The following is a 27728-nucleotide window of genomic DNA, read 5'->3' on the forward strand; positions in this document are numbered from 1 at the left end:
ATTGTTGCTGTTATTGTTGTTTGTTTAGAGACTTTCCTGGACTTACTCTGTAAAATCTATTTTCTTTGTCCTGTGTGGCCACTGCCATCTCTGCTCAATTAGCTGTGTGGTCCGCTAGTGATAGAACAGAGATTTCCCTCCATGCCTCGAACCAAAGAATGCGCCAGCCTTTACCAAGGGACTTTGTGTGCTTACTGGGGCAAACTTGCACCACTGTGGAAGTTTGGACCCCAGCCTCAGACTCACGGTCAGCCAGAGCTGAGACTGCCTGGGCCCGAGTGCAGTCCTGCGTGTGCAGGTAGGCGACTTCTAGAGTCCCAGGCGATGTCAGAGCTCTTCAAAGCCTCTGGCGGACACCTCATGCTCTAGTTTTCCTTTAAAATGGGGGTGTCCAACCTGTTGGCGTTTCTGGCCCACACTGAAGAAGAAGAGCTGTCTTGGAGCACACATTAAATACGCAAACACTAATGAAAACTGAGGAGCAAAAAAAAAAGTCCATGCATAATTTTCGTGATATCTACCAACACAGGTAAGCAAAAAAGTCCTTACGTAATAACCCTAATTATGCAGCGGCCCTTTCAATATCTTTTAACATCATCGAGCAGGTCTCAAGTTTGTGATCACTAATGTAGAAAATGTACATATCTAAATAATAAAACTAAGTAATGTTTCAAGTAAACTTACAATTTCACGTTGGGCCGCATTGATAGCCATCCTGGGCCACATGCAGCCCTCAGGCCATGGGCTGGACATGCCGACCCGCCTGCTTTAAAATTTTTTGGTCAGTTTCTTGTTTGCTCCAACTCTCAGTGCTGCCTCAGGCAGCCACATTGTAAACGATTGCCACGGTTGTTTCAACAAGGTCCCCAGAAAAAGGCTGTTCACAATGAGCGGGTTCTGACTCAGGTCAGAGTGAAGATTTCCAGGGAGTCTTCAGACAGGTGAAACAAGGACAACTCCATGGGCATGGGGCTTTTAGTGGGAATTTCAAGCCCATCTTCCTCCTTCAGTGGCTGCTAGACTGTTGGGTTTTCCCAGCTACTGTGATTTGGGGTTTACAGCTTTTCAAGGGTCCTAGGGAACTGGAGGGGGACAGGGTGGAAATATGGCAAGTTGTAACTCCACTAAGCATTGTTCTTACTGAGATGCAGCTGTTTTTCTTAAGTTGTTCCTCAGATTGTTGCAATTCTTTGGTTTATTTCCAGAATTCTAAAAAAAAATTGTTTCTGATCATTTTTTTCAAGTGTTCTCATAGATTTTCTAGGAGAGTGAATTTTCAAAGATTCTTACTTGCCAGTCCAGAAGTGCTTCTTTCATCTCACAATAAGTAACATTTACTATTTTCATAATTTTCAGTTATGACTATTTTCTAATTTCCACTATGGTTTCTTTCTTTTTTCTTTTTTTCTTTTTTTTTGGGGGGGGGACCCGCGAGTTATTTAAACTTTTTTCTACATTTCCAAGCTGATGAAGTGTTTCTAGGTTTTAAAAAATGATTTTAATTAATTCTTTGAAATTTGTTGAAACACGATATAGCCTTCTGTATGACCAAGTTTTTAAAACAATCCTGTCCGTGGTTGAAAAGAGTGTGTGTCCTGCAGTTATTGAGTACAGGGTTCTTCACATCTATTAGATCAGCCTTAGCTGTATTGTTCAGTCTGTATCCAAGTTTAGCAAACTTTTCTACGAAGGGCAAAATAGTAAAAATCTAATCATTTTATCACACAGCTATTGAAATCTGTCTTTGTAGCATATAGTTAGCAATAAACAACATGTAATCAAATGATATACTGTGTTATGTTCCAATAAAGCCTTATTTATCGACAGTAAAATTTGAATATCATATAGTTTTCATGTGTCACAAAGTATTATTCTGCTTTTTATTTTTAAAATTATGTGGAAATGGGAAAATAATTGTTATTAGATAAATTGTACGAAAGCAGACAGTAGGCCATATTTGCCCCACATGTCAAAATTTGCCAATTCCTCTTCTATATCCTCACAGAATTTTTAATCTACTATATCAGTTTTTAATCTACCATATCAATTATTCAGGAGAAATATGTTTAAATTCCTGAGGGTAGACTAGTCTACTCAGTGATGTCTTCCTTATAATTTAATCTTCATTTCTAAATACATATATTTTATAGTTCTGTCAGATTTTCCTTTATGTATTTTGAGGACATGATTTCAGATACGTAAAATTTAGAATTGTGCCCTGGCTGGTATGGCTCAGTGGATTGAGTGCCAGCCTGGGAGCCAAAGGGTCTCTTGTTCAATTTCCCAGTGAGGGCACGTGCCTGGGTTGAGGGCAAGGTCCCCTGTAGAGGGCTCTTGAGAGGCAACCATACATTGATGTTTCTCTCCCTCTCTCCCTCCCTTCCCTTCTCTCTAAAAATAAATAAAATCTTCTTTAACAATGTTGAATTGTTATATCGTCATGGTGAATTTAACTTTTTATAAGAATGCAGTGACTTTTTCTTCTAGGATTCTTTTTCTCTATCTTGCTTATTTTATGATAGTTATACCAGATATTGTTTAATAATTTCCCAGTATAACTTTTTCACACTTTATTTTACTTTCTATGGTTTATATTTAAATGCATCTCTTGTGAGCAGCATAAAGGTGGATATTTTTTTAAATTCAGTATGACAAATTTATCTTTTAACTGGAGGCTTTAGTGCATTAATTGTATAACAGGTATTTTCCAAATATATCTTTATGTTGTTCTCATTCTTGAAAGATAATTTCACTAGGTATAGAATTCTAGATTTACAGGTATTTTCTTTTTATATCTTGACAGTAATTCTTCGTATTCTTTCAGTGTCGTTGAAAAGTTGGCTGTCAGTCTAACTGTTGTTGACTTTGAAGATAATCTTACTGCCTTTAAAATATTTTTATTAATGTTTCAATATGATTTAAGTTGTAGATTTCTTTTTATTTACTCAAGTGAGAATACATTAGTCTTCTTGAATCTGTAGATTATTATTTTTCATTAATTCTGAAAAGTTCTCAATAATTATCTCTTCAAATCTTTTTTCTGATCCATTATTTTCCTCTTCTAAAATTCCAATTAAACATATATGAGACTTTCTAAACCTTTCCTTCATTGCTTTTACCACTTTGGTTCACTGAGCTTCATTCTAAGGTCTATCTATCTTGTCTTTTAATGCTCTAGAAATACATATATGTCCAAGATGAATCTTCCAACAATGGAAAGTCTTAGCTTGATATATCTGTCTTCTCTGGCTCCCATCATTAGTTGATTCTGCCTCTTATGCCAAGATTCTTGGCCTAATACATATTTCATGGTATGGAACTGAAGGATCTTTCTGGTTAACAGTCATTTCCTCTCTTTGCTTGCAAATTGTTTCTGGGTCTAAGTTTTACCTAGATTGAGGCTTGGTAACACTGGCAAATCTCATCTATAGATTACTCACCATTGTTCATACAAATAGAGTAAGTAAATCTATCCTGATAGAGAGTTAGAGGCAATGTTCACAGAGTTTCATGATGATATCTTCAGTTATAATTTCCTGTTCCACGTGGATGGTGGCAGGGAGGAATGGGGGGGTTATGTATCAGCTGATTATCAATGTAGCCATTAAACTGTACAAGTCCTCTCCCCTGATGAGAGGCCAAGGATATACCTAGTTGATAAGATTCTTCAGACTCAGGGCTGAAGAAACATGTTTTCTATCTATGACTGATAAAATGACAAACTCAGGGGAATAAAAGATTAAAAATCTAGTAAAATGCTAGAGTCCAGTAAGGCAAAAGGAATCTGAAAGTTTGACAGATAAAGGGGAAGAAAAAGTAAGCTTTAAAACCATAGTGCAGCCCTGACCAGGTAGCTTAGTTGGTGGGAACATTGTCCCATCCACCGAAAAGTTGTGGGTGCAAACCCCTGGAGGGCACATATGTAGGTTGTGGGTTCAACCTCCAGTCCAGGCACGTATAGGAGGCAACGAATCGATGTTTCGATGTTTCTCTCCCTCTCTCTCACTCTCTCTCTTTCTCTCCCCCCCTTTCTCTCTCTCCCCCCTCCTTCCTCTCTCTCTAAAATCAATAAACATATCCTCCAGTGAGGATTTAAAATAATACATAATAAAATAAAAACCATAGTACAAAACCAAAAATCTGGGACCCAGGGAAAGCAAGCAAACAAGCAAGATTCAAAAGTGTGCAGATATTGACCAGAATAGGTATTATGTCACATAGAGTGAACTGCCTGTATGAGTGTGTACATTTGGAAGGAGGTGACAAGAATTCCAAATTCAAGGTTCAAGTGCCAAGATTAAGATATTCATAACCTGATATTTTTATCATTTGAGAAATGATATAATTGATGAATACTACTTACAACGTCTATGTTACAGTGTCTTTACACTGAACCAAAACAGCGAATGATTTATATAATCATATAGTTATATTGTTGTGTTTGATTTTATTTGCACTTCCACAGGCAAAAGTCACAAAAATCAGTCAGCAGTGTCACATAAGAATGAAATCCATGAACCTCCCACAGAAACAGTTCAAGGAGTGACTCCCACGGAGATGCACGTAGGCACCTGGTTTACAACCACACCTGAAGGAAATCGGATTGGCACCAAAGGATCAGAAAGAATAGTCGACTTGGCACCGTTTTTATCCTTTCAGTCCACAGATCCCATCACTGGAACGGTATGGCAGACTGTCGTATATTGCAAAATTTCTTAAGTCACTAGAATTCTGAAACAACACAGAGAAGAGTACTGGGCAAATAATAAGTTTTCAATAACAATTTTTTAAGTAGTAAGTAGTAGTAAGTAGTGGGTGGGTGGGTAAGTGGATGGATGGATGGAGGGATGGATCCGTCTCCCCAAATCTAAAAGCATTTTGTGGTCAATTTGACCAGCACTCTTCATGAAATCATGAACAGAACATCATGAAATACTAATTCTTGAAATGAGAGACCAGTCGTGAATTTTCTATCGCACTCTAAGACATATATGATCAATGGTGTCTTATAGCTCCTCATGTTGAATGCATTAGTGTATATGTCTTGCCTTCTAGAAATAAGGGCCTGTGCCTTATTCCTACTTCTTTTTGTGTTCCTGATGTGAGTGCTAGGAATTTGTTTCTGATCCTTGACTTCAAAGAACTTGTAGTATATGTAAGGAGATTCTCCCATAAAAAACTCAAGAACATCACAGAACATCTGTACAAAAGATTTTATTTGTAGCATAAAAGTAAGTGACAAATGAGTGGTATAGAAAATAGTGATCTTGTTTAGGATGTGAAATTGAAACTCCTAGCATGAATAACGACACCTTCTATGTGCCAGACTTTCTGTTAGGGATTTTGCATACATTATCTCATCAGTCCTTACACCAATGAATAATATCACACAGATGAGGAAACTGGGTCTCAGCATTATGTGATGTGGTCAAGAACACGCTGTAGGAGGCAGGATTAGAGCCAGTTGTTGGTGACTGAACACAGGGTTCTTTCCTTTCCTCAGCTGGTCCCCTGACCTCTTGGTGGAGCTTTGCGGCACCTTCTGAGTCCAGACAAAATGAAGAATTTCCTTATCTCTGTTTTCTGGACTTCCTACCCATTTATAACCACATGATGCTGGTCAGAAGCAAAATGTGTGCTTGCTGTTGACATGAATTTCATCACCTAATCTTTCTTCTTCAATCTGTTTCTGAAATAATGTCATGATTTCTTACCTAGTTTCTAGTTATCTTTTTTGTGAGGCTCAAAGTACAGATTATCTCAGAAAGTCTTCTAGGTCACCTCAAGGTCACTTTAATTTAGCCACTGATGTAGTTTTTTGGCTCAATATGCAAATTTTATTAATATTTCTTATAACTCTCAATTTTGCTTATTGGTACCTATTACCATTATGGAGGCATGAACCACTTCCAAGAGTCTAGATTCAGGCATGAACTAAACATCAGACACCTAATACAGTAATAATAATAATAATAATAATAATAGTATTTACTGAGCACTCACTGTGTGCCTGGCCCTATTCTCAGTGCTTTCACACACTAACTCTCACAACAAACTATTGTTTTCATTTTCTAGATGAGGCTAAGCTACAGAGAGGTTAAGTAATTTTTCCAAGATCACACAGCAAGTGGTAGGGTCAGAATGTGAACCTCAAGGTTGCATTCTGGATCCCACATGCTTCACCACCTATAAAGACCAAGAAACTAACATGATCACTTAAAACAAAATTGAAAATGGTGTTTTTCCCAGCACCCTCCGGGGAGTGTCGGATTTCAGAGGAGTGGGCACTGGCCTCACGTTGAGGCAGGCCCGGGGTCAGCACCCCAGACGCACGCCTTCCTGGGTGGGTGACTTTGGACAAGTTTCTGTCTGGGCTTCCTTATTCATAAAATGGGGATAATAGGCATTACCTGAAACAATGGGGAAAGTTAATACTAGAGCCAGCTCTGGCAGGTGTTCAGTAAATATTCTTGCTGTTGTGTTCTTCCCACCCCTTGGAATACTGATTATCCCACCCTGTGGTGGCCAGAAAATGTCAGTGTTATGAGATGTTATGAAATGTTTCAATAAAACTAAATAATAATATGTAATTATCTATGAGGTCTGTCCAGAAGATATCCAGCCATGTACTATGAAAAACAGAGGCATTTATTGAAGAAGATACAAGAAGCATTGTACATGGGACAGTGAGGCCCCAGCCCCCTTCCAAGTAGGCACCTTGGGACCTCCCAATCGCGATCAGCTGCCCCATCATATCTTCCTGAATCTCATCGCTGGTCTGAAATCTCTTCCCTTTCAAAGGTGATTTTAGTTTGTGAAAAGCTAGATGTCACAGGGCATGCAATCTGGGCTGTAGCAGGCTTGAGTCACCTGCGTGATTTGATGTTTCACTGAAAAACCCTGCACGAGACGTGATGCATGAGTGGGTGCATTGTCGTGATGAAGCTGCCAATCACCAGGTGCCCACAGCTGCGGCCTTCTGAGTCATCTGAATGGTTTCTACGGAGGAATGTTCAAGTTTAATGCAAAATCTGATGCAGCTGTGTTGCTCTATTCACTCAGTTATTTTGAATGCGAGGACCACACAGTACACATGCTCACTTCAATGGCCTCTACCATCCCCACTGATGAGCACAGTGAAGCTGTCATTGTTCATGCATGTGCATTCCAGGCCACTCTCCTTGGCTGCCAGATTACATCGATGTTGTGCAAACGTTCTCATTGTACTAACAATGGCTGGACTTTCTCTGGAGAGTCCTCATATACTAGATAAAGAGCTAGTATTAATCATTGCTAACTCAATGGCTGAATAAGTGCTTACCAGTGCTATTTAATTTAATCACATAACATCTCCGAAGAAGATACTAGTGTTGGCTACATTTTTGCAGATGAAGAAACTAGATCACGGAGAGGTTGAGCAACTTGCCTAAGTCGCCCAGCCATCCATGGAGGCGGAATTTGAACTCGGGCAGCTGAACTCACGTTCTAGCCACTACATCCTACGGCAGTATGTGTCATGGCACACAGCTGGCTGAGAGTGCTAATGATAAGAACCTAAAATAATGATCAGCCTGCATTTCTCCCTTAAGTGTAGTGATTTTGCCTACTGTAAAAATAAGAAGGTAATTATCACCTGCTCTCAATAGCCCTAGTCAGGTGAGTCCAAAGTCGCTGGCAGACTCAGTGTCACAGCCATCTGGCTCTTCAGTGAATACTGTGACCCTTTCCGTTAGGGGACAGTATAAACTAGAAGATGCTCCATGATTAAAATGCGCATTACGTAATTCGCGATGTTATCACTGTGGGTCGGACTGTCTAGGAGCCAACACTGAGATGGGATTTGAGGTGTAAGATGTTTATTAGGGACACCTTCCATGAGTGGAAGGGGGAGGAAGCACGAACAGGCAGAGAGAGGAGCTGAGCTGCGGCGCAGACCCCACCCGGCAAAGCCTTGGTCAGCCGGCAGGAGCCAAGGAGCCAGTGTCACCTGCCTCAGTGTCCCAAGTTTGGTGGCAAGAGCCAGATCTGTACACCCCTGCCTCACTCGGTCACTGGACACAGCTGCCCCGGAACGAAGTGTCAGGCAAAGCATCTCTCTGCCGCTCAGGCGGATGCTGAAAGAGCTGAGAGCTATACAGTCTGTTTGATGACTGCTCCCCACAGCTGGGGAGCAAGTCCTTTCTGGAAGGGAGACATGGGCCATGCATCTCTCTCTCTCTGTCTCTGTCTCTCTTTCTCTCTCTCTCTCTCTCTCTCTCTTACACACACACACACACACACACATACATACACACCCTCCCCCAGGAGTTTACAGCTTCTCTGGTCAACCATTTATTACAGTACATATAAAAGCCTGATTGTTCTTTCAGATTGAAGCACTTGCCAGTACTAACTGAATTTTTTCTGTGATTCTTACTGTAATCCACGTACTTAAAACCCTCCAGTACTGCTTTGTCCGTCGTGGGGCGAAGGCTGAAGTCCTTAACATGGCTTACAGCGCTCCCCAGTTGCGTCCCTCGCCTTCCAGCTGGGCCTCCCACCGCTGTCCCCGCGGCACGGGGCTTCCTTGGCATCTGGCACGCCGTCCGCCTGAGCTGCGCCTCTCCATCTCCAGGGGCATCAAACCCACGCCCTGACACTGCTTCCTTGGAGGGGAGCCAGGCTGCATCACAGCTGTCACCACGGACACAGAGGTCTCTCCAGTGGCCCCGTTAGCAACGTCTGCGTGACTGTCCCTCCCTCGGTCGGCAGCGACTAGAGGAAGGGGGTGTCAGCTTTCGTCTCGCTCGTCCTTGTATCCCCAGCGCCTCCCGCGGTTCGCACCACAGAGTCGGCCCTCTGGAAATCTGCGTTCAGTAGGCTTGCCCTGGGGCAGACCTGGAAATCCTGGGCTGACCGCGTGACTGTGTGTTGGCTTCCTGTCTCGGGTGATGCAGTTTTTCCATTTCCCACAGTAATCCGCTCCACCGGAACGGAAGGGATTACGGGCTAAAATTGACAGACTACCTGAGCACAGTCATCTTTCATCTCAGTTGCACTTCCTCAGCTGTAGGGAAGGACGTGAGACAGCAGCAGCCTCGCCCAACAGGGACGCCCAGCAGCAACTCCCAGGCCCACATGGGGCTGTGGGGCAGCCACAGACCGGAGCACAGGAGTGTGCGGATCAGCCTGAGGCAGAGAGGCCGCCGCCGCTGTGCCCCGCACCCCTCGTGTTCTGCTCTGATGACACAAGGTTAAACCTGCTCGCCAATCTGCACGGCATGCAAGGCAGCCTCGGCAGGCCATGCTCAGCTAAACCTCTAGTTTCCAAGGAAGTGAGACCTGGGTCATGTTCCCAGACAGACGGGGTCAGGCCAGTCCCGGCGATTACTCACAAATACACAACCATACTTTGGAGGGACATCAGTTTGGAAGTCAGACAGCGTCCCTCCAACGCCAGCCCTGGCACTTGTCGAGGGTCCTCGAGCAAGTTCCTCGACTTCCGTGTGCCTTAATTTCCTCAGTTACAAAATGGGGTGGTCGTTGCCTGCCTCCCAGGATTGTAAAGGTTAGACCAGGTAGATGAGATAAAACTTTCACTTGCAGGTAAGTAACCAGGCTCCGATGGTATTCCATGGAGTGTAAAAATAAGCGCTCTTGGGATTAACCGCCCGACCAAATGATCACGTTCTGCCTTTGCATATCCAGGTTATGACAACACGAGAGGACAAAGTGATCATTGTCCAAAAGAAAGACGGTACTCGGATAGTCGATCATGCTGATGGTACCAGGATCACAACCTTTTATCAAGTTTATGAAGATCGTATTATTTCCCCAAACGATCAAGAAATTAGTAAGTTTTAATTTTCAAATATATGACAATATTTCATATCTTTAGAATAAGATAGGCAGAGGGATAACAGCTCTAGCTGGCGTAGCAATACCCGTAGTGGCTTTTCCGTTTTCACCACGGAAAACCTATAGTCTGCACTGGTGGCAACTAAAAGTTAATAGTCTTGACTCAACGATCCTGGACATTAGCTCTCAGACCTGGTTTTCTTTTTTTATCCTCAAAGAATGAAAGCTGCCTAAATAGGTGACCTTGGCTGAGTCCCTTCCATCCTGAGCATGCCCCCCCTGTCAGAAGGGAGGTCTGAGAGAAAAGCAAGCTGCAGCTGCGAGGTGGCAGGCGCCTGTGCGAGGGCCCGGAAGGCCCCTGCCGGCGTTGCCAGCCCAAACTTGAACGAGATTTTTGGAGAAAAAATTATTCCCTGACTCCCTATTCTTTCATTCCAGAGTTTATTTGTTTAATTCATTAAATTCTTCATTTCGAAATTAAGTGCGACAAAATTGACCAGCGAGTGACAAATTGACCAGCTTGCATATCCCTCTCAGAGTCACTTGGGAGGGCGATTTAGAAACACCTAGGAGGCCGCAAGGGTACCTGTCGTCTGACGGACTCATGCTCCTCTGGGTAGATGTAGAAAGACACTCACACAGCTGCACAGGGAAACAGGTGAAGGGGCGCTAATTGCAACACTGAGGGCAATATGAAAATATTGGGAATGCGTAAATGTCCATCCACAGCAGAACAGAAAAATAATATGTGTCATTTGCTTACAAAGAATACTATATGGCAGTTAAAAGGAAAGAAGCACATACACATACATATGTACACACACACATATGTATGGCTAAAGAAGGCTAAGTGAAAAAAGCTGGTATGGAATGATACAGAGTAATGAATCACGCATGCCAATTTAAAGCACACAAAATATGGTACATTGTTTTAATACACGTTGATATAAAAGTGGTTTGCCAGAGGAGGAAATAAACCGAGAATAAATTCTTATGTACATATTAACTATATGGACGCAAATGTAGCAGAAGAGTAACAAGCAGAAATTTTGATTGGTGACAGAGATTTTGATTGGTGATTTGAGTGTATGAGTAGATAAATTATACTTTATGCTTTCCTGGGTGTTTTCGATTTATCAAAATAAAAAGAGCAGTGAGAGCGGAAGGGCAGGCTACAGCAAGTCCGAAAGGCTCTCCCGGAAGGGTTGCTCTGCGTTGCCGGGGGGCGCGCTGCGCCCCGGCCTGCGGAGTGAGCTCTCTGCACCGGGTGGGACTCCGGTTCCGCAGCGGGGAGACAGGAGCGGAATCAGCAGGAGGCGTGTTTCCCAGCGCGCACGTCCGCTCAGATCGGCTTGCCGTGCCTTTCCCACAGCTGAAGGTCCTCGGACTGTCACCAGGCAGGTGAAGTGCATGAAGATAGAAAGCTCACACTATGCCACTGTCATCACCAACTGCGAGGACAGCAGCTGCTGTGCCACCTTTGGGGATGGGACGTCTATTATTGCAAAGCCACAGGGAACGTACCAGGTAGGTCTCGAGGGAATGAAGACTGCGAAGGTCAGGGCCCGTTCCGCTAAGGAGGCCCGCTCCTCCGGGGCAGTGAGCGTGCCTGCCAAGTGGTCGCCTGTTTCTCTTTGCCTCACCTGATCCTGGAACAGGTTTCTGCATCTTTATTTACTCACCGTTTTACAGCCCGTTCCAGAAAAACATCGTCCTGCTTGTCATACGTGCTTTGGTATTTTCGGATCAAGGTGATAAACCAGAACATACTTGCAGGGGATCCCGTCTGCAGGAGGGGGTGGGCCCTGTGGCCAGCCAGCTTCCCCTCCTGCCGCCTCTACCCTCATTCTCGTTCTGCCGCCCTGCCCACCTGCGGCCCACCCCCACTCTGTCCCCATGGGAAAGGAGGGCGTGTGTGGTCCCAGGAAGGCAGGCTGCCCAGTGGCGGCAGCGCTTTGTCCTCGGAGGGCTGGGAGAGCCTCCTTAGCAACTCCACTTCCTTGTTGTAAACACAGCCACCTGCCATCAGCCTGTGGTCCCCGTAGTCTTAGAAGGATTTGTCTTCCACTTGCTGGAGAAGGGACACAAGCGCCAGGATATCATATAATGTCACAGGATACTGAGAGCACAAAGCAGGACGGTGGACAGAGACCTCAGTGACAAACATTTGTTACTATGGCAGCTGCTGAAGCCAGTTTATCCCTCGCACCTCTCTGGATAATGTTACCTAACCCCTATTTGTGCCACGGGAATTGCTGTGGGGCCAGGAGGGGAACGAAGGTGAGAAATGCACGGGAAGAGGGATCCTGTTCTTCCCTGCAGCGCTCAGAGTGTCATTTTAGGCAGGCGGGCAGCACTCGTGTTTCGGTGCCGTGCGTCCTGCCAGAGGTCCTGCGTAGCTCCTCAGGCTCCGAGGTGCGGCCCGCTCTTACCTTTCTGTGATCACAGCCCCGAGCGCTGACGGTGTCAGCGCTCAGGGCCAAGGAGTTTTAGCACCAGCGACAGCTCCCACCGAGAGAAGAGACATAAACAGGACAGAGCTCCAATGTGGAGACTTCCAGTGTCTGCCACTGCTGTGTAGCCACTTGTCCCTTCCAGGTTTGGCCCATCTCCTGAAACAGCCCAAGGAAAAATTGGAAGGTTGGCCACTCCGGGTTGAAAAACGCACAGACTTAGTTCCCAACGACAAGAAAAACAACCCTCGAAACAAGTTTATCAACATCTGTTTTATAGAGCTGGGAAAGTGGAGTTCAAAAACGCCCGCTGCCTGTCCTGTGTTGGTTGGCTTTGGCATGGGCAGTGTGCTGAGTGAGGCTGGATCTTAGGAAGTGTATAAAAAAGAGGTAGGACTTGGTACTGGCCAATACCGTACCTTGGCAGCTGTAGAAATGTTATTCAAAACATCAAAGAGGAGGCAGGTACAATTACTATTCCCTATGATTATAGCATGTCATAAGTGGAGTGCCACAAGCAGAATGAGGGCCAAGAAAAGCTTCTAAAAGTATTTGTTCAATAGCTTTGGACCCTCTTGGAGATGATTCTTGCCCGAGAACATAAAGGATTCCAAACGTTTTAAATAGGACCAAGTGTGTTTGCTTCAGTTCAAATATATTTTATTTTATATTAAATATTAAATAAAAAGGTACAAGGCAATTACTTGAAAGCATTATTAAAGTAAGTTGTCAAAATATGAGGCCACGGGACAAATTCTGTCCTAATTATTTAGTGTACCTCCTTATCAGGCTATCCTTCCCAAAACTTAAGTCCTCTCTTGGGTTCTCTTCCTGGAAACACAGTTTGTAGCAGAGATCTGTGGATAATTTCTTTTCCTAAAATGATTTTCCAAATTCCTCAAATTGAACAAAAAATTTTAAGTAATTTCTCTCTTCCTGACACCCGTCCAGGTGTTACCTCCAAACACAGGCAGTCTTCATATTGATAAGGATTGTTCGGCTATCTATTGCCATGAATCAAGCAGTGATATATACCATCCTTTCCAAAAATGTGAGCAGCTGAGAGCTGGCACGTACATCATGAAGCACACTTCACAGGTTGTCTGTGAGGTTCTGGATGCCAACGGGAACACCTTTCAGGTAAAGTGCATCGCTGGTATGGAGAGAGAGGCTGTGCCTTTGCTTTTCTGACATTTCACACAAAAGAGCTTCCTTGTAGCTTTTTACCTTAGCTGCTTTGGGGCGAGTTACCCACTGCCAATACCTCATGCAAGCAGTAGTGACGACCAACATCTTTGATTCTCAAGCGCACTTCCATAGCGGGTAGCAAGCCCAGCTGTTGGGATGGTGGGAATGCCAGAGCCAGATAATTAATTAGAACAGAAGGAAGAAGAGAAGAAACAGCACTAAGCATCTATAAATAATGCCGACACAAAGGAGTAGTAGAAGAATAGTCTGTGCCCAAGTTGAAATAAGAACAAGTGCGTGGGACATCAGGCACCTGTGCTTGGCTAGGCAGAGGCTCCATGTTGCGAATCTCAGTTACTGAGGGTTACTGGGGGTCGAAGGTAGGGGGTGGGGAGCTGGGGGCGGTGCTCTGCTAGGCGTGGTAGAGCTCTACCTTCTGTTTCTCTGTCCGTCAAAACCACAACTGCCTTCTTACGTCTAGGCCAGGCATTGGCAAACCTTGGCTATTTGTATAGGTTTATGAGCTAAAAATGGTTTTTACATTTTTAAATGGTTGGGAAAAAATCAAAAAGAGAGGAATATTTCACGACACGTAAAACGGACGGGAGATCCCAGTGTCAGTATCGTGATAGAAAGCTTTGCTGGAGCGCAGCCACGGTTCCTTGCTTCCGCACTACCCCTGGCTGCCTGGCATGTAAGGGCAGAGGTGAGTGGTCAAAACAAAGACCGGCGGCCCACAAACCCTGAAGTACTTACTCTCTGGCTCTTGGGGTGGGGGGAAGCTTTGCCAACCCCTCCTGTAGGCACTTACCTTTTTTGTTTTTGTTTTCACTCCTCATCCCCTAGTGGCATTTTGTGTGTTGGCTGGCGGGTGGTGAAGCCATTTTTTAGATTTGGAACCATCCAGAGCGCCCCCCCGCCCCATCTTTGCTCTGCTCTGCTCTGCAGTTAAGCCGCGATCCGCTGGCTTTTTCTGTACGAAGGGAATGCAGCTCTTCGCCGCAGGAGTTCAGGCTGCGCACATATTTCGTTCGACAATGAACTGAAACCCTCTAGGTCGAACCACGTGGGTCAGGCAGGCCAAGCCCCGTTCCAGGCTTTGATGCTCGCCTTGGCCGCCCTCTGCAGTGGCCTTCCAGCCTGGACCCCGCTGCTTCCCCCGGGAAACCCGTGCAATAGCTGGGCAGTGGGAACGGCTAGCACCTTTCTTCTCATATGAACCCTAACTCTGTTTCCCTGTGCCATCCATCCATGAGTCTTAATCCCGTGCTTGGAATTGCAGCACGGAAGCCTCTTCCATGCTGTCACGCTTTCAGTATTTCAAGACGACTGTCACATGAGCAGCCTTTCCTCCACGTTTAAGTTCCCAGTCCTTTCAACTAATCCGCAGACCAGTCATCTTCCATCCTAGTGGAAGCCCCCTGCTACCCTAGTCGCCTTCCTTGGGGGATTCCGGCCTTCCTCCCAGCTTGTTTTCAGAATCTAGGTGTGGTTTGCGGGTGAAGATGTGCTAATAGGCTTTCACTTTGGAGCCATCTATACTTAGTGAGCGATAGCTGACTAAGGATACAAGTAAGTGCATCCTTACACTTACACTCACAGGTAAGTGAGCAGGATACAAGTAAGTTGATGTCCCTGATTTTCTACGAATACGAAAAATCACCTGCTTTCTCAAATGAGAGCAGCAGAAATGTCAGCTTTATGGCATTTTTTTTTCCATTTAGTTGCTTATATACTTTGTCACTTAGGTCATGGCTGATGGTAGCGTATCAACTATGATACCTGAAAACAATTTGGAAGGTGATTTATATGCGACCCCTGAAGGCTATGATAGTTTGTCATCTGCTCACCTCTATAAGAACCATCTGCAAATCTATGGTGAGCACGTCCCCAGGTAATATGATCAAAACAATACCAGGACTTTTATTTTTAATTCCAAGTTCATGGAGCATTTTAACTGAATTCTTCAAGTGATTAGACTTGTATTTCTTCACGTAGGTTTTTTGTCATCTATGCCGACGGGTCAGGAGTGGAGCTTCTCCGGGACAGCGACATAGGAGAACACCTGTCCTTGGTGTACGGAGAAGCGACCGCTGTTGTTCTGCAGGAGCCAGTACAGGAGCAGCCAGGTAGGGAAGCCGGGCGCCGGGGGCTCCCAGTCCTACCGCCAGCTCTCGACCTCCTCGTCCAGCCCACACCCCGGTCTTCTCCACCGGTGTCCCGTTGACCACTTTTCAGTTCTACTTTCTGCCTGGCCCTGTCAACCCGTTTATGCAGTTGTTTGTGTTTATATCAAGTGTTACCTGAGTATCAACCCATGTAAACTGCGGATGAGTCCCTCTCCCACCTTTAAGCTGGTCTGTGTTTAAGTATGTGAGGTATGTACCTCACTTCCTACTTAAATGCTTGTTTACTCTTGGTTCCTACCGAAAACAAAGAAAAGTGAGATACCTCTGATAAGTTCATTTTTTGTTATTTTGAAGCTGTTGCCTTAATGAATTTAATAGAATAAGAAGGAAAAGTACAATTGTTGTGTGAGTTAAGGAACCAACCTGAGATATAAGTTTTATGATGTATTCATTGGACATTTATATCATTTAAATCAATTTCATAGAAGTCTGTATGTGACTAAAGGTTAGAGACACATATCACATTAAGTAAGAACTATCGGTGAATGTAATATCTATATTAAACATAGATATAAACTTGCATATTACCTCTGTGCCAAATTAGTATGCTGGATCTAAGTGTACACGTGTGTGTTTTTAATTTTTTCCCTGGTTGGCAGGATGTATTCTGTGCTCATTTATGACTCTGCCTGCATCTCTGTACACACACACATGTTAGTGTATCAGTGCACACATGTCTGATGTAATGAACCCCGCTCTTTTTGTGTGACTGTGAAGAGTGGGGTGCCCTGACTGGCTGGATGTACAGGGCATGTGTGAAGCTGTATGAGAATAAGAATTCAGATTTACAAGCATCTACTTGGCAACCCATCGTGTGCCAGCACTGGCTGAGTGTTAGGAACGCAGTGAAGAGCTAAGAGACCATGGGCCCCGCTTCCGTAGAGCTTAATGTTGAATGGCATAGACGGGCGCACATTACCGAGTCACACAAATGACTATGATTATAAGCTGGGGTAAGGTCTACAAAGGAAAGGAAGCCTAGAAGGCTTCCCGGAAGACATGGGAGCCAAAGAGCTGGTGGATAGTAGGAGTTCGTTAAGGCAGGAGGGGAGCTTTCCTGGAAAAGAGAACACAAAGCAGGAAGCATAAAGCACTGGGGAAGGTGGGGTGGGGCGGGGGCGGGGGGCACCGCCCCGGAAGCACAGAAGGAGATGGTGCAAGTTGGGGCAGGGGTGGGAAGGGGCTGAGGACTCCGTTTCACCCTGTGAGCAATGGGAAGTCAACAAAGGGTTTAAATCACAGCTTCCTGCCATCAGTCACTCTGGCTGCTGGGAGGTTCGCTCGCAGAGCCAACGTGGTAGGAAGCCAGGCCTTGCTGCAGCCCAGGACGGGATCTGCCCGAGGCGAACGATCTACGGTGGGGACAGCGCGAGGGAAGTCGCAAGAAGGGCTCACGAATGTGCAGTGGTGGGTGGGACGGGATGCGGATGTGGGTTTTGGAGGACGATGAGGTGTCCATGGATACCTTCAGGTGATGTCAGTCCAGTCTCTAGTGTCACAGTGACTAAAAGCCCCACCTCCCTCTTGGGATCTTCAGACCCTTCAGCGTAACGGCTGGGTCTAGCTTTTCAAAAGTATTTATTGAGTTTAGTGAATACTCACTGAAGTTTTCAGAATATTTTTGACAGAGAAATGACCCTCTGGTAACTCTCTTTGGACCAGGCGCCCTCTGCATCACCGTTCTTCGGCCTTTCCATGAGGCATCACCGTGGCTGATGAAGAAGGAATTAGACACCATTGTTCCTCCTAATCTGCAGTCGCGGACATGGGAGACGTTTCCCCCAGTCGAGGTATAACTTGTCTTGCTGAAAAGTCGCTACAGTTGCATAGCCCTCCATTTGTGAACAGGAGTCTTGGATCTTCTCCTATATAGCCACATATTTTCATTCTTATGTAAATTGTGAAGGGGCTTAAGGAAGACTTTAATATTGTAGATTTTAGATACACCTAACTAACTCACTAATCTGTTTTGTTTCTTTTATCTTGCATCTCAGACCTGAACATCTCTTTTGATACAAAAGAACTCACTCTTAGCCTCAGCTGTCATGGAACCATTGACGTTATCCAGCACAGAAATCGCCCCTCCTCCTGTGCTGTCTTTGTTAGTTTTAGAACACAATTGCAGGTCTTCCACTCTTTCTTTTTTCTTAACTTGTATTCACAAATGGAGTTCATCAGAATAATCTGAAGGATTGATTATACACAGGGATTTGCAACTATAACATTAAAAAATTAACATTAGAGAAGGCCCACCTACAGTTTTCTTTTAAACAATGAAAGAAAATATCTTGAGTAAGAATCATAAAACCCTGAATCTTGCACGATTTGCCATTTCATTTTGCAAGCAATTTATGTAATATGTCCAGAATATCGTCAGATGTTAAATTATTAGTTCAGTGAAGGTGTTGATAAGAGGATCAGAGAGTGATACTTGAGTTAAGCGAGGAGGGTAATGTTCTGAGTTAGGATGATTTTTGCTTTCCTACACAATTTTGTAACAGCAGGGGTACAAGTAATGAACATTTAAGGTAACAAAGAATTCCTAGCCCTATATTTTAATTTGGTGACTGTAATCAATGTGGTGAATGAAGATGATCTGAATTCTAGTCCCAACTCTACCCTTTTTTAAGGTGAGATTTGGGACAAGTCACATGGGACCCCTACTTCCTTATCTGAAATAGGGAAAGGCCATGCCAAATGCCTCACTGATAAGCTTCTATATCCGAGTTGAAAGTACTGCCCTATGACAAATAATATGCCACGTGTGAGATTAAGAAAGGGAGTTCAGTCTCTTCCTCTGCGACCCCTGTAGCTATGGCCACACCTGGTAGGAGCGGCCCAGCCCAGGCAAGACCCTGAGTGGTTGTCGCTGACCAGGGATTGGACACTGAATAGCAATTCAAAACGAAGCGCATCAGACACAGTGCAGGACGTAGGGCCTCAAACCACAGCCCTCCTGAGAACACAGAGGGTGACACAGTGATGTGAGTCCCCTCGAAGGCAGACATTCCTGCTCAAGACATCCCGGGACGGCTCTGGAGGCTTGCTTGATCTAGGGTGGGCTCAAAGGCCGCTCAGCCTCTGGGTGATTTCTCTCTCAAAGCATCTTTTTAGGTCAAAATACACATGAGGCCGGAAAGTTGATGACTTTAATCCCCGGCGTCTCGGACTCCCCGTGGGTAGTGAAGGACAGTCACAGGCACGCGGCATAAGCTGGGCTGCAGCTGCAAGGCCGCGGCACAGCACTGGTAGTGCCCCCGGCGTACCGTCCAGGACCTCAGAATAGCCAGATTCTCGGTCACACATATGGAGAGTTGTGTGATGGTTCTGTTACCAATTCATCCCATGTTTGCCAATGCTTTTGAGAGTAAGGATCACTCATTTTTTTTTCACCCTTATAGTCTTTGACAAGTGGTTCCTATCATAGTGTCTACATGATAAGTACTCAGTTTAAAACAAAAATTCAGCTTTCTTTGGTGGCTGATTTGCTTCGGTTCATTAACAGAAGAAAACCCCGGGACCTCCGTTTGGCACTCATATCTGGACAGGCCTTTACAGCGGGGCCAGGCAGCTCGTGAGCGCCCCCGCCCCGCTGCTCCGGAGCCCGAGCGTGCTCCAGATACGCCAGTTCATCCAGCACGAGGTCATAACGAGCGAGGTGAAACTGAGGCTGCAGACCTCCCTGAAGGTAACAGGCTCCGGGAACCTGACCCAGAAGAATCAGAACAGGGCAATCATTCCTCCTGGTTCCTTGAGGAACCTGAATTGGGTAATTTAACCAATATCTGTTTAATATAACACACGAGTGTCAACCTTCCAGAGGGTAGGCAGTTGAGAGGCCGAAAATACCGCATGATTCCCATGAGGTAAAGGGATATGGAGACCACAGGAACATTGAGAAAATAAGCGACTGTTACCTGTGTTGTTAGATAGAGTCATCCTTTCTTTTATACGGAAAACTAGCCTGGTGACCTCTGGGAAAAGGTAGAACTACACATTAATCTGAGTCTTGTCCATGGAAGAAAAATATTGTTGGCTCTTGGAAGTGGACTGAGAACTTGTAAATATTCAGTTAATTGTACAAGCCTACCTGTAACAACTCACTGGCTAGTTTGGGAGCTCCTTCAGGACAGGGACCAATGTGGTTTGACTCCGCTTACACACCCGGCACCTGGCAGAACGCAGGGGGCCATTATTTGTGGAAATAGATCAAATATTTGTGGAAAAAGTAAAGTATATTCCTTTTGGAAGCAAAGGCGTGCCTACGCAACTTACATTCAGTGGTAGGATGATAAAGGCTCCCCTCCCCCCCGGAGAGGACTCTAGCGACCCTCTAACCCAGCGGCGCGTCTCACCGACAGGGGCGTTGGAGCGCAGAGGCAGTGGCCGGGCCTCTGAGGTCCTCGTCCAGCTCTCACATCCTAGGGCCCTTCAGGCTTTGCTTTGGAATCTTCAGGTCTTTCTGGCTGAAATATTAAAGGAAAGGCTTTCCAGATTGCGTGGCCAGGAACTGTGGCTTGTTGGCCATTGTGAACTTACATATCCCTAATCTTTTGGTGATACTCCAAGCTGATGTGGATGATCGGGGTGTCTGTCTTCCCCGTATTTCTCGTTTTTTACTGATCACTTTCGTCCGCTGGTTTAGGAGTACATAAACCACACCCTGAAGAAAGAGGATGAGCTGCAGGACAGGACAGTGAAGGATGCCAGGACCGAGGAGGAGCGAGGCAGCGCCGCGGATCTCCTCAAGCTGGTGATGGTGAGGCGGCGGCGGCACCCACACCGGCGCCCACACCGGCACCCACACCGGCACCCACGCCGGCGCCCCGACCGCTGTCCCAGTGCTGGACGCTCCAGGAAAGAAATGGCCAGCAAGGGCTGTTCCTGCCACTTCCGGGAGCATTTCCTCCCTCCTTATAATTCCTTGTTTCTGTGGAAACCCGATTCCTTACACATCGAATTTTCCGAATGCTTTTTAGGCTCTTCTTTAAGCCACAAATAACTCTGGAGTCACTTAAGTAAAAGCTTGTATTCTCTTCAGAGAAATTGGGCATTCTTGGAAATGCTGATTGAAATAGGAAGAAGAAAAAGGAATTTCTGCACCTTAAAATGATTTCTATTTTTAGAAATTTGTTAAGTGAAAGGAATAACTAAAAAAATAAATAAGATTTGTATTGGCATTAAAGTTACTCATTTTATAGTACTTTTCATAAAAGATCAAGTTGAACACTTAAAGAATGCTTCTCAACAAAGTGAATTTTATATGTAATATAACCCCCATCATTAAGGAATTTTATCTTTATTTCAGTCTTTCCCTAAGATGGAAGAAAGTACAAAAAGTCATGTTACTGAAGGTAAGTACATTTAATATTGTTCTGCAAAATGCAGATTTCCAAGGAACAATCTTAAATATACTTCTCAGTCATTCTTGTGTCTGATAACAAAGTACTGTGTATGTATTTCTGCTGTTGTATTGGCCATGTTATATTGTAATTATTTATTCATATATTTTTTCTGGCTGAATTGTGAGGTTCTTAAAAACTGCCTCTGATTCATCTTTAACTTTTATCTTTTGAATAAAAGTAGGGATTCGGCTTTTATGTAACAAGTTTAGGCAACTTGTTAAGCTAAAAAGTAGGCATTTGGGTTTGATGTTAACCTTAACCTGTATTTAGAACATAGCTAAGGTGCAGGAAGGAAAGAATCAACCACACTGCGCCCTCCCCACAACACACACACACACATACTTCTCTCTCTCTCTCTCTCTCTCTCTCTCTCTCTCTCTCTCTCACGGAGCATCCGGCCAATGGCTCGGTTACTGCCCAAACCCCGCCTCGTCTTACACTATACATGGCTCGAGCGGACTACTCTTGGAAAATATTCTCATTCAAAGTGGATTTGTTCTGGAATACAAAGTGTATTTTGTTGCCATGCAGTGCCAACAAAAATGGTCATATGGTTTCATAGTTCACAGCAGACAAGCAACGAGGACCGGGTGGTTTGGAGGGTTCTATTCTGGCCACGTGACCAAGGTCAGACCCCGGCAGCCCAGGGTTCGTTCAGCCCCCAGATGTGTTCTGTGTGCCCCCACAGTGCTGGCTGGCACAGTTGTTTTTATTTATCTGAATTTTCTTTTCTTGAACTGTCACATTACCCTACATGCTGACAAGTGCCTGAAGATGATTAGCAGCTGCCCCTTCACAATGACCGTGAGGAAAAGAATCCGTCACACCCTCCATGGTCTCCCTGTCCTTACAGTCTGTCTGTTGTCACTCTTATCTGAGCAGCCCCTCATGTCAAGGTTACCAGATTTAGCAAAAAAGAAAAGGCCCAGTTAAATTTGAATTTTAGATAAACAAGATGTAATTTTTGTGTATAAGTATTGGGACCCACTTATACTAAAAAATTATTTGTTGTTTATCTGAAATTCAAATTTAATTCGATGCCCTACACTTTATCCGGTAGCCCCACCTTGTAGCATTGGCCTCTGTAACCTCTGGCGTGAGGAAACAGTCACCAGAGAGGTAAATAGCGAGGGCGCCCAAAAGTGAAGGGCCAATTAACTGCAAAAATACAAACGAACAAACAGATGCAGGAGTCAGATGGGGTCTTGCGAGTCTGCGGCTGCCCCTGGCGGGTGAGTGGCCCGTAGTCAGGGCTCCTGCAGGGTTTCCTGAAGCACTGGCCTCTGAGGCGGCTCTCCCCAAAATGAGTTCTAGGACAGAGTAAGTTTGGGCGAGGCCTGATTGCCTTAGAGAGCCAAACGTGCGTTACCTGACGGAGAGTGCGAAGAAGCCCCACAGCAACGAAACACTTCTAGCCTCGCATGAATCCGTGTTTCCTAAGCTCAGGTAACCGTGAAACCGTGTTTCTTTTTTTAATCTCCTACTCACATCCCACCAAGACCACGATCTGTGGAAAAAACTCTGAGAGTCGCTTCCCAAATTACCAAAAAACCATCGTGATATAGGCATAGCCTTAGATTTACATCCTTTTTTTTTTTTTTTTTTTCAAAAAAACCCCCACAATTTTGATAAAACAGGTCATTATTTTCTAAGTTCTGGTGCTTCAGATACGAAGAAATGCACGTCAGATGATGCTGGTTCCCCTAATGGTGTGTTGCTACACCTCACGCTTTGCTCTCTGCTGGATACTGCGTGCAGTTTGCTGTTCTATTACAGCTCGATCATGGAACTTCTACTAAACACTTGATGGATTAAAGATAAGCTCTCAGAAAGTTATCTCAAAGAGTAATTGGGTATTATTTGTGTGTTGTGCTGTAAAGCTAAATGCATCTATTTTTAAAGTTGCAGCCCACCTAACCGACTTGTTCAAGCAATCTTTGGCTACTTCTCCAGAAGATCTGCCAGACACGTTTGGTGCAGATTTCTTTGAGAAGAAGTGGAAGTAAGCTGATCCGATAATGTGTTCTAAGTAGTGTCAAGCACGCAGAGATTGTGAATGGAGAGATGCGGGTGTCCTAAGTATGGGTAACCACATCCAGGAGTTCTCAGCCTTTCATCTGCCACACTGTTAACAAGTTATCATATGTTGGTGGTTTTTCTTCTACTGTTTGTAAGCTGAGAGCATGCCCCCCCCCCGCCCCTTTTTTTGGAACCATGTGCATTTTTTTTATTCATTCACTGATCCAAATGAACATTTATGGCTTGCCCATGATGTGAAAAGCTTCTTGCTGGGATCGGGATACAGAGAGTGATAAATAACGTAACTTGGCCAGTACCACCTTGGAGCTTGTAGGGCGGCATTGGGAACAGCCAGTGAAGAAGCCGAAGCCAGTGTGTGGGTAGACCGTGACAGATTGGGAGAAATGCCACGGAAGGGTTACATGGGGCACCAGAAGAAAAAACGACAGTGGGGACCTATTTCATGACTTCAAACATAGGGCAGCTTAGAAGGGGGCATCTTTAGAGAAAAGGAGAAATGTGCTTTTAGACATGTCAAAGTATCACATAGACTTATACCAGGGGCAGCCGGACACCCGAGGGTGCCAGTTAGGCTCCTTACACTGGGAACGAAGTGACCTAAGATGGGGCCAATTAAGATAACAGAGCAAGAGCCGGCTGCGTGGAAGGTCGGCGAAGCACCAGCCTCGCCGTTCACAGTCATACTTTTCTTTCCTTTCACACAGGCACACAGAAACAGGAAAGCACTGGAAAGAAAAGATAACTCAAAAGAGGTAATTCTACCCTGAAGTACACATAAGCATATGGAAAAGCCCAGTCCTGTGGGTTCTTAGAGTCTTGGAGTAGAATGGGTGGGAGGGCCCCTCACCCAGACTCCCTGCTGCCTGCCCTCTGGGTCTCCTCCACATTTCTGCCACGTGGCCATGCAGCTTTGTGTGAGGATGTCCGTGTCCCTTGAGGATGCCCACTTGACCATTAGACATTCTCCCTCTCATGAGCAAGAAAGCTCTCTGTGCTTTGGTCACTTTCATACACTAGTAAGTATTCTACAACTTAGTGCATGCAGAGCAGAGTCATAAACATTCAAGGAGTCTTACCATTCACCTGGGGAATGGGCTCTACGCATTACGTGCTTTGGTTTCCTTTCAATCCTACCTGATGGTTCCAGCCCCAACTCTCTTGCCTTAAATGGAGGAAGCCAGAGAGACTGGTTGAGCCCGTGGCACTATACACCGTACCGCTGTCCCCATTCGCAGGGCCCCTCTGCAGGACGGCTCCCAGGGCCAATGCGCTTCTTAATGAAAAGGGCGAGGTCACCGTGTGCAATGTGTTGTAGATGTGGTGAGGTAAGGCCTCGAGTCTCATGGCCCGACCCGTGTGTACAAGGTCAAACTGGAAGGTACATGCTGTGTCACAGAATATCCCTGAAGGGGTTTCCAAGAGGCTGGTGACAGCGATTGCTGTGGGGAAGGAGACTGGGAGGTCAGGAGACAGCGTTGCATACGCTTCAAGACTTTTTGAATTGTGTACGTAGGCATGTGTTATTTATTCACGGTTTTTAGAATTCTGAAACATTAAAATTTCAAATTCTAACCAATAGGTAGGTAATAGCAAGGCAATGAAAGTTTAGGAAAAAGAAAGTGAAACATGTAATTAGATACGTGCCCTAGAAAGAAAGGTGTGGGCCACACGGAAAACAGGCTGGAGGGAGGGTTAAGGAAGGAGAAAGTTGCAAGGCAGCAGGAGGCGTTCAGCAAGTGTCGGGCGCTGTGGAAGAGCCGGGAAGGAGAGTGGGGAGAGGAGTCGGGGTTTATCAACTGGAAGGTTTATTGATTTCTTTTGTGAGAACAGTTTCAAGAGAGTGGTAGGCAATAGCCTGACTGCCATAGGTTGAAGAATACGTTCCGTGAGGCGATAGTGAGAAATCAAAGTTGTTTAAATAAGATGATGTTTTGGTTCAGCCAGTATTTCCAGAGAGGCCGTCTAGTAGAAAGGGCACCGGTCTTAGACCCAGCAGACCTAGCGTCTAGTCCAGCCTGGTTACTTACACATTGTGTGATGCTGGCTGGTTGTTTTACTTCAGGAACTCACCTTGCTTATCCATAAAATGAGGATCATTGGATCACCTAATATCTACGGTCAGCTCACATGCTGGGTGACTAATTGCTGACTAGCATGTGTACTTATCAAGATCAAGGGCTTGGAAGCAGGCAACCTGGGTTTTACTTCAGATTTGATCTCTTACTAGTGAGTGATTTAGAGTAGGTCACACAACTTCCTAGGCCTTGATTATTTTTTTTGACCAATATAATGGGAATAATAATAGTAACTCAGAATTATCGCGCAGTAAGATAAAATGTAAAGTGCTTTGCAAAGTTTCTGGCATGCAGTAAGCACTTAAAATTGAAAACTACTTCAGAGAAGAGCAGGCTCAGCTACATTTAGCAGACAACCCCCCAAATCAGTGCTTTTACAAGAAATAAGTTGTGTTTTTCTGTCCTGAATGTAAAAGGGAAGTCAGAAGTGGGCAGTCCATGGCACATAGGGCCACATCATCAGAAACTCAGACTCCTTTTTATGTTTCATCCTTGTTAGCATGTGACCTCCACCCTCAAGGTTCCCCCATAGTTGCAAAATGCTGCAGCTATAGCCATTTCATCCACGTTTCAGGAAGGAGGAAAAGAGATGAGACAAGAGATCCCAGCGGAGTTGACCCTCCTTAAAAGCTGTCTGGAGCCTTGTTCAGCAACTTCAGTGTACTTCTCATTGGCACTCGCTCATTGGCATATGACTATATGCTGGAAAGTGTAGTTTTTAGCTGGCGTATAGCCTCTCCCATATCGGGTTCTGATATTGGAAAGACAATTACCAGGATTATCATGATTGCTTTTATTTTACTTTGTAATCACTGATCACATTACTCATAAACATTCACTGGGGTATCAGTTTTTGTTTTTGCTACCACTGCTACTGAAATTAGCCAAATTAGTCGAATCTAGCTGGCTTTTAAACCATGTCGTCTTTCGTCTTTTGAGATCAACTCTAAAACCAAATTACCACCTGGCTTCATTATTTTCTATCTTATATGAAAGTTTGATTTCTAAGTAGGAAATGTGACAAGAAAAGAAAGCGAACCAAAACATACTGTCAAAAAAAGTGTCTGATGAGTTCATTCTTATCAGCTTTACCATTAGCGACCCTGTTTTCTGTGGGATTTAGAGCTAAAACACATGCAAATAACATTTTTAATATTTTATGTCTCCTTTTCCATCATTATGGACATATCGACCAGGAAGGAAATTGAAAATACACAGGATTATTTAACCAAAATTAGGAACAAAGAGATATCACCCTACTTCAAGTCTGATTTGAGCAAGTTGTATCAGTCTCAGGTAATTGAATGTAATTAACAGCTATTGAATAAGTGTCTTTTTAAAAATTGATATGTTGCATATGTTATTATATAACATACATTTCCTGAAGTTGTTCCTTTTCTACATCAAACTAGCTGACTAACCAATACCCTCAAATCCATATCCTCACAAGTATATGAAAATGCTAATTTCAGGTCTTGCATGTAAGTAGAAATTCTCTACCGATGTATCACTAGCCTTCTATTTCCCTGCCTTGAGTTATCACTGTTAATTGCCTTATCCCATCTATTTTAAGCCCTTTTCATGTCAAATTCTCCCTATTGAGGATTTTCCTCTGATAAATCCCATTTTTAATCTCTTCAAGTTTTTATTTCATTAAAATTCCCTTGCCCATCAGCTGCTGACATAGCACCAGGCTATTACGAGCTCGTGGGGACAAAACACTCCTTTTCTACGAAGCATTGTCACTCTAGCAAAGTGAACATTTTCATGTGTTCAGAACTCTGTTATATGCTATTATTAATAAGAGGCTGCCTGAGAAGAACTTACAGGAAATTATGACTAATTTACAAAATGCAGAATTGAGTTAACCAGTCTCTTGAGAAACTTTTAGTTTGCAACTATTTATTTCCAGGGCCTTAAAAGAAAAAAAAAAAAGACTTTGATCATTGCTTATCAACTTAACATGCTTGTGACGGTTGCTTTTCAGCCCTGTGTAAGTCTAAAATAATTCTTTTGGTTTTTCCTTTAAGTTTCATTATCTGAACACCCTTTCCAAAAATTTGCCGGCTTTTACGAAGAAGGATGAAGATGCAAACAAAACAGTTGTTCAAAATACATATGATCTTCATCGAGGTAATGTGTTCATGTAGCTCTTGACCTGCTAACATGCTTAAGTGAAGAATACTGAATAATTGACCTCTTAGACCATAACTACCTCCTACCACCTTTTTCTTTTTTTGTCTCAGTAACAGCTACTAATATAACGTACTGTGATCTGTATGTCAGTCTTGCCTGACTTATATGAGGAAAACAAGATGTAACTAAAATTTAGTTGTCACCCTGTATGCTTAAAATTTATCTAAAAGCATTAAGAAGATCTGGATAATTTAAAAAGGGAATAATGAAAGGTTGTTGGGGAGCAGGTTATTCACAAGGTCTCAAAGCATCACCTCAGCTATTGCCTACTAATATAAGGACGAAAATGTCTTTCCAATGGAGAGAAATGGCATCTTCCACTTTTACCAAGTGATCAAACTTCTG

At 44.3% G+C, this 27728-nt stretch overlaps 1 protein-coding gene across 1 annotated transcript in view; it reads left to right on the forward strand.

Annotated features, from left to right (window-relative positions):
* The window catches only part of SPAG17 (sperm associated antigen 17), a 183998-nt gene that overhangs the window by 132920 nt on the left and 23350 nt on the right, over nucleotides 1-27728 (forward strand). The window contains exons 29-42 of the mRNA XM_054565090.1: nucleotides 4466-4683; nucleotides 9688-9832; nucleotides 11210-11364; nucleotides 13242-13430; nucleotides 15227-15372; nucleotides 15477-15607; nucleotides 17330-17457; nucleotides 19173-19355; nucleotides 20313-20426; nucleotides 20976-21021; nucleotides 22975-23074; nucleotides 23817-23864; nucleotides 26384-26483; nucleotides 27218-27320. Coding sequence (XP_054421065.1) covers nucleotides 4466-4683; nucleotides 9688-9832; nucleotides 11210-11364; nucleotides 13242-13430; nucleotides 15227-15372; nucleotides 15477-15607; nucleotides 17330-17457; nucleotides 19173-19355; nucleotides 20313-20426; nucleotides 20976-21021; nucleotides 22975-23074; nucleotides 23817-23864; nucleotides 26384-26483; nucleotides 27218-27320 — 1806 coding nt within the window. The remainder of the gene's footprint in view (nucleotides 1-4465; nucleotides 4684-9687; nucleotides 9833-11209; nucleotides 11365-13241; nucleotides 13431-15226; nucleotides 15373-15476; nucleotides 15608-17329; nucleotides 17458-19172; nucleotides 19356-20312; nucleotides 20427-20975; nucleotides 21022-22974; nucleotides 23075-23816; nucleotides 23865-26383; nucleotides 26484-27217; nucleotides 27321-27728) is intronic.

Source organism: Pteronotus mesoamericanus, unplaced genomic scaffold, assembly GCF_021234165.1.
Source record: "Pteronotus mesoamericanus isolate MK-2021 breed Mesoamerican mustached bat unplaced genomic scaffold, CSHL_Meso_final scaffold_99, whole genome shotgun sequence".
Classification (NCBI taxonomy): domain Eukaryota; kingdom Metazoa; phylum Chordata; class Mammalia; order Chiroptera; family Mormoopidae; genus Pteronotus; species Pteronotus mesoamericanus.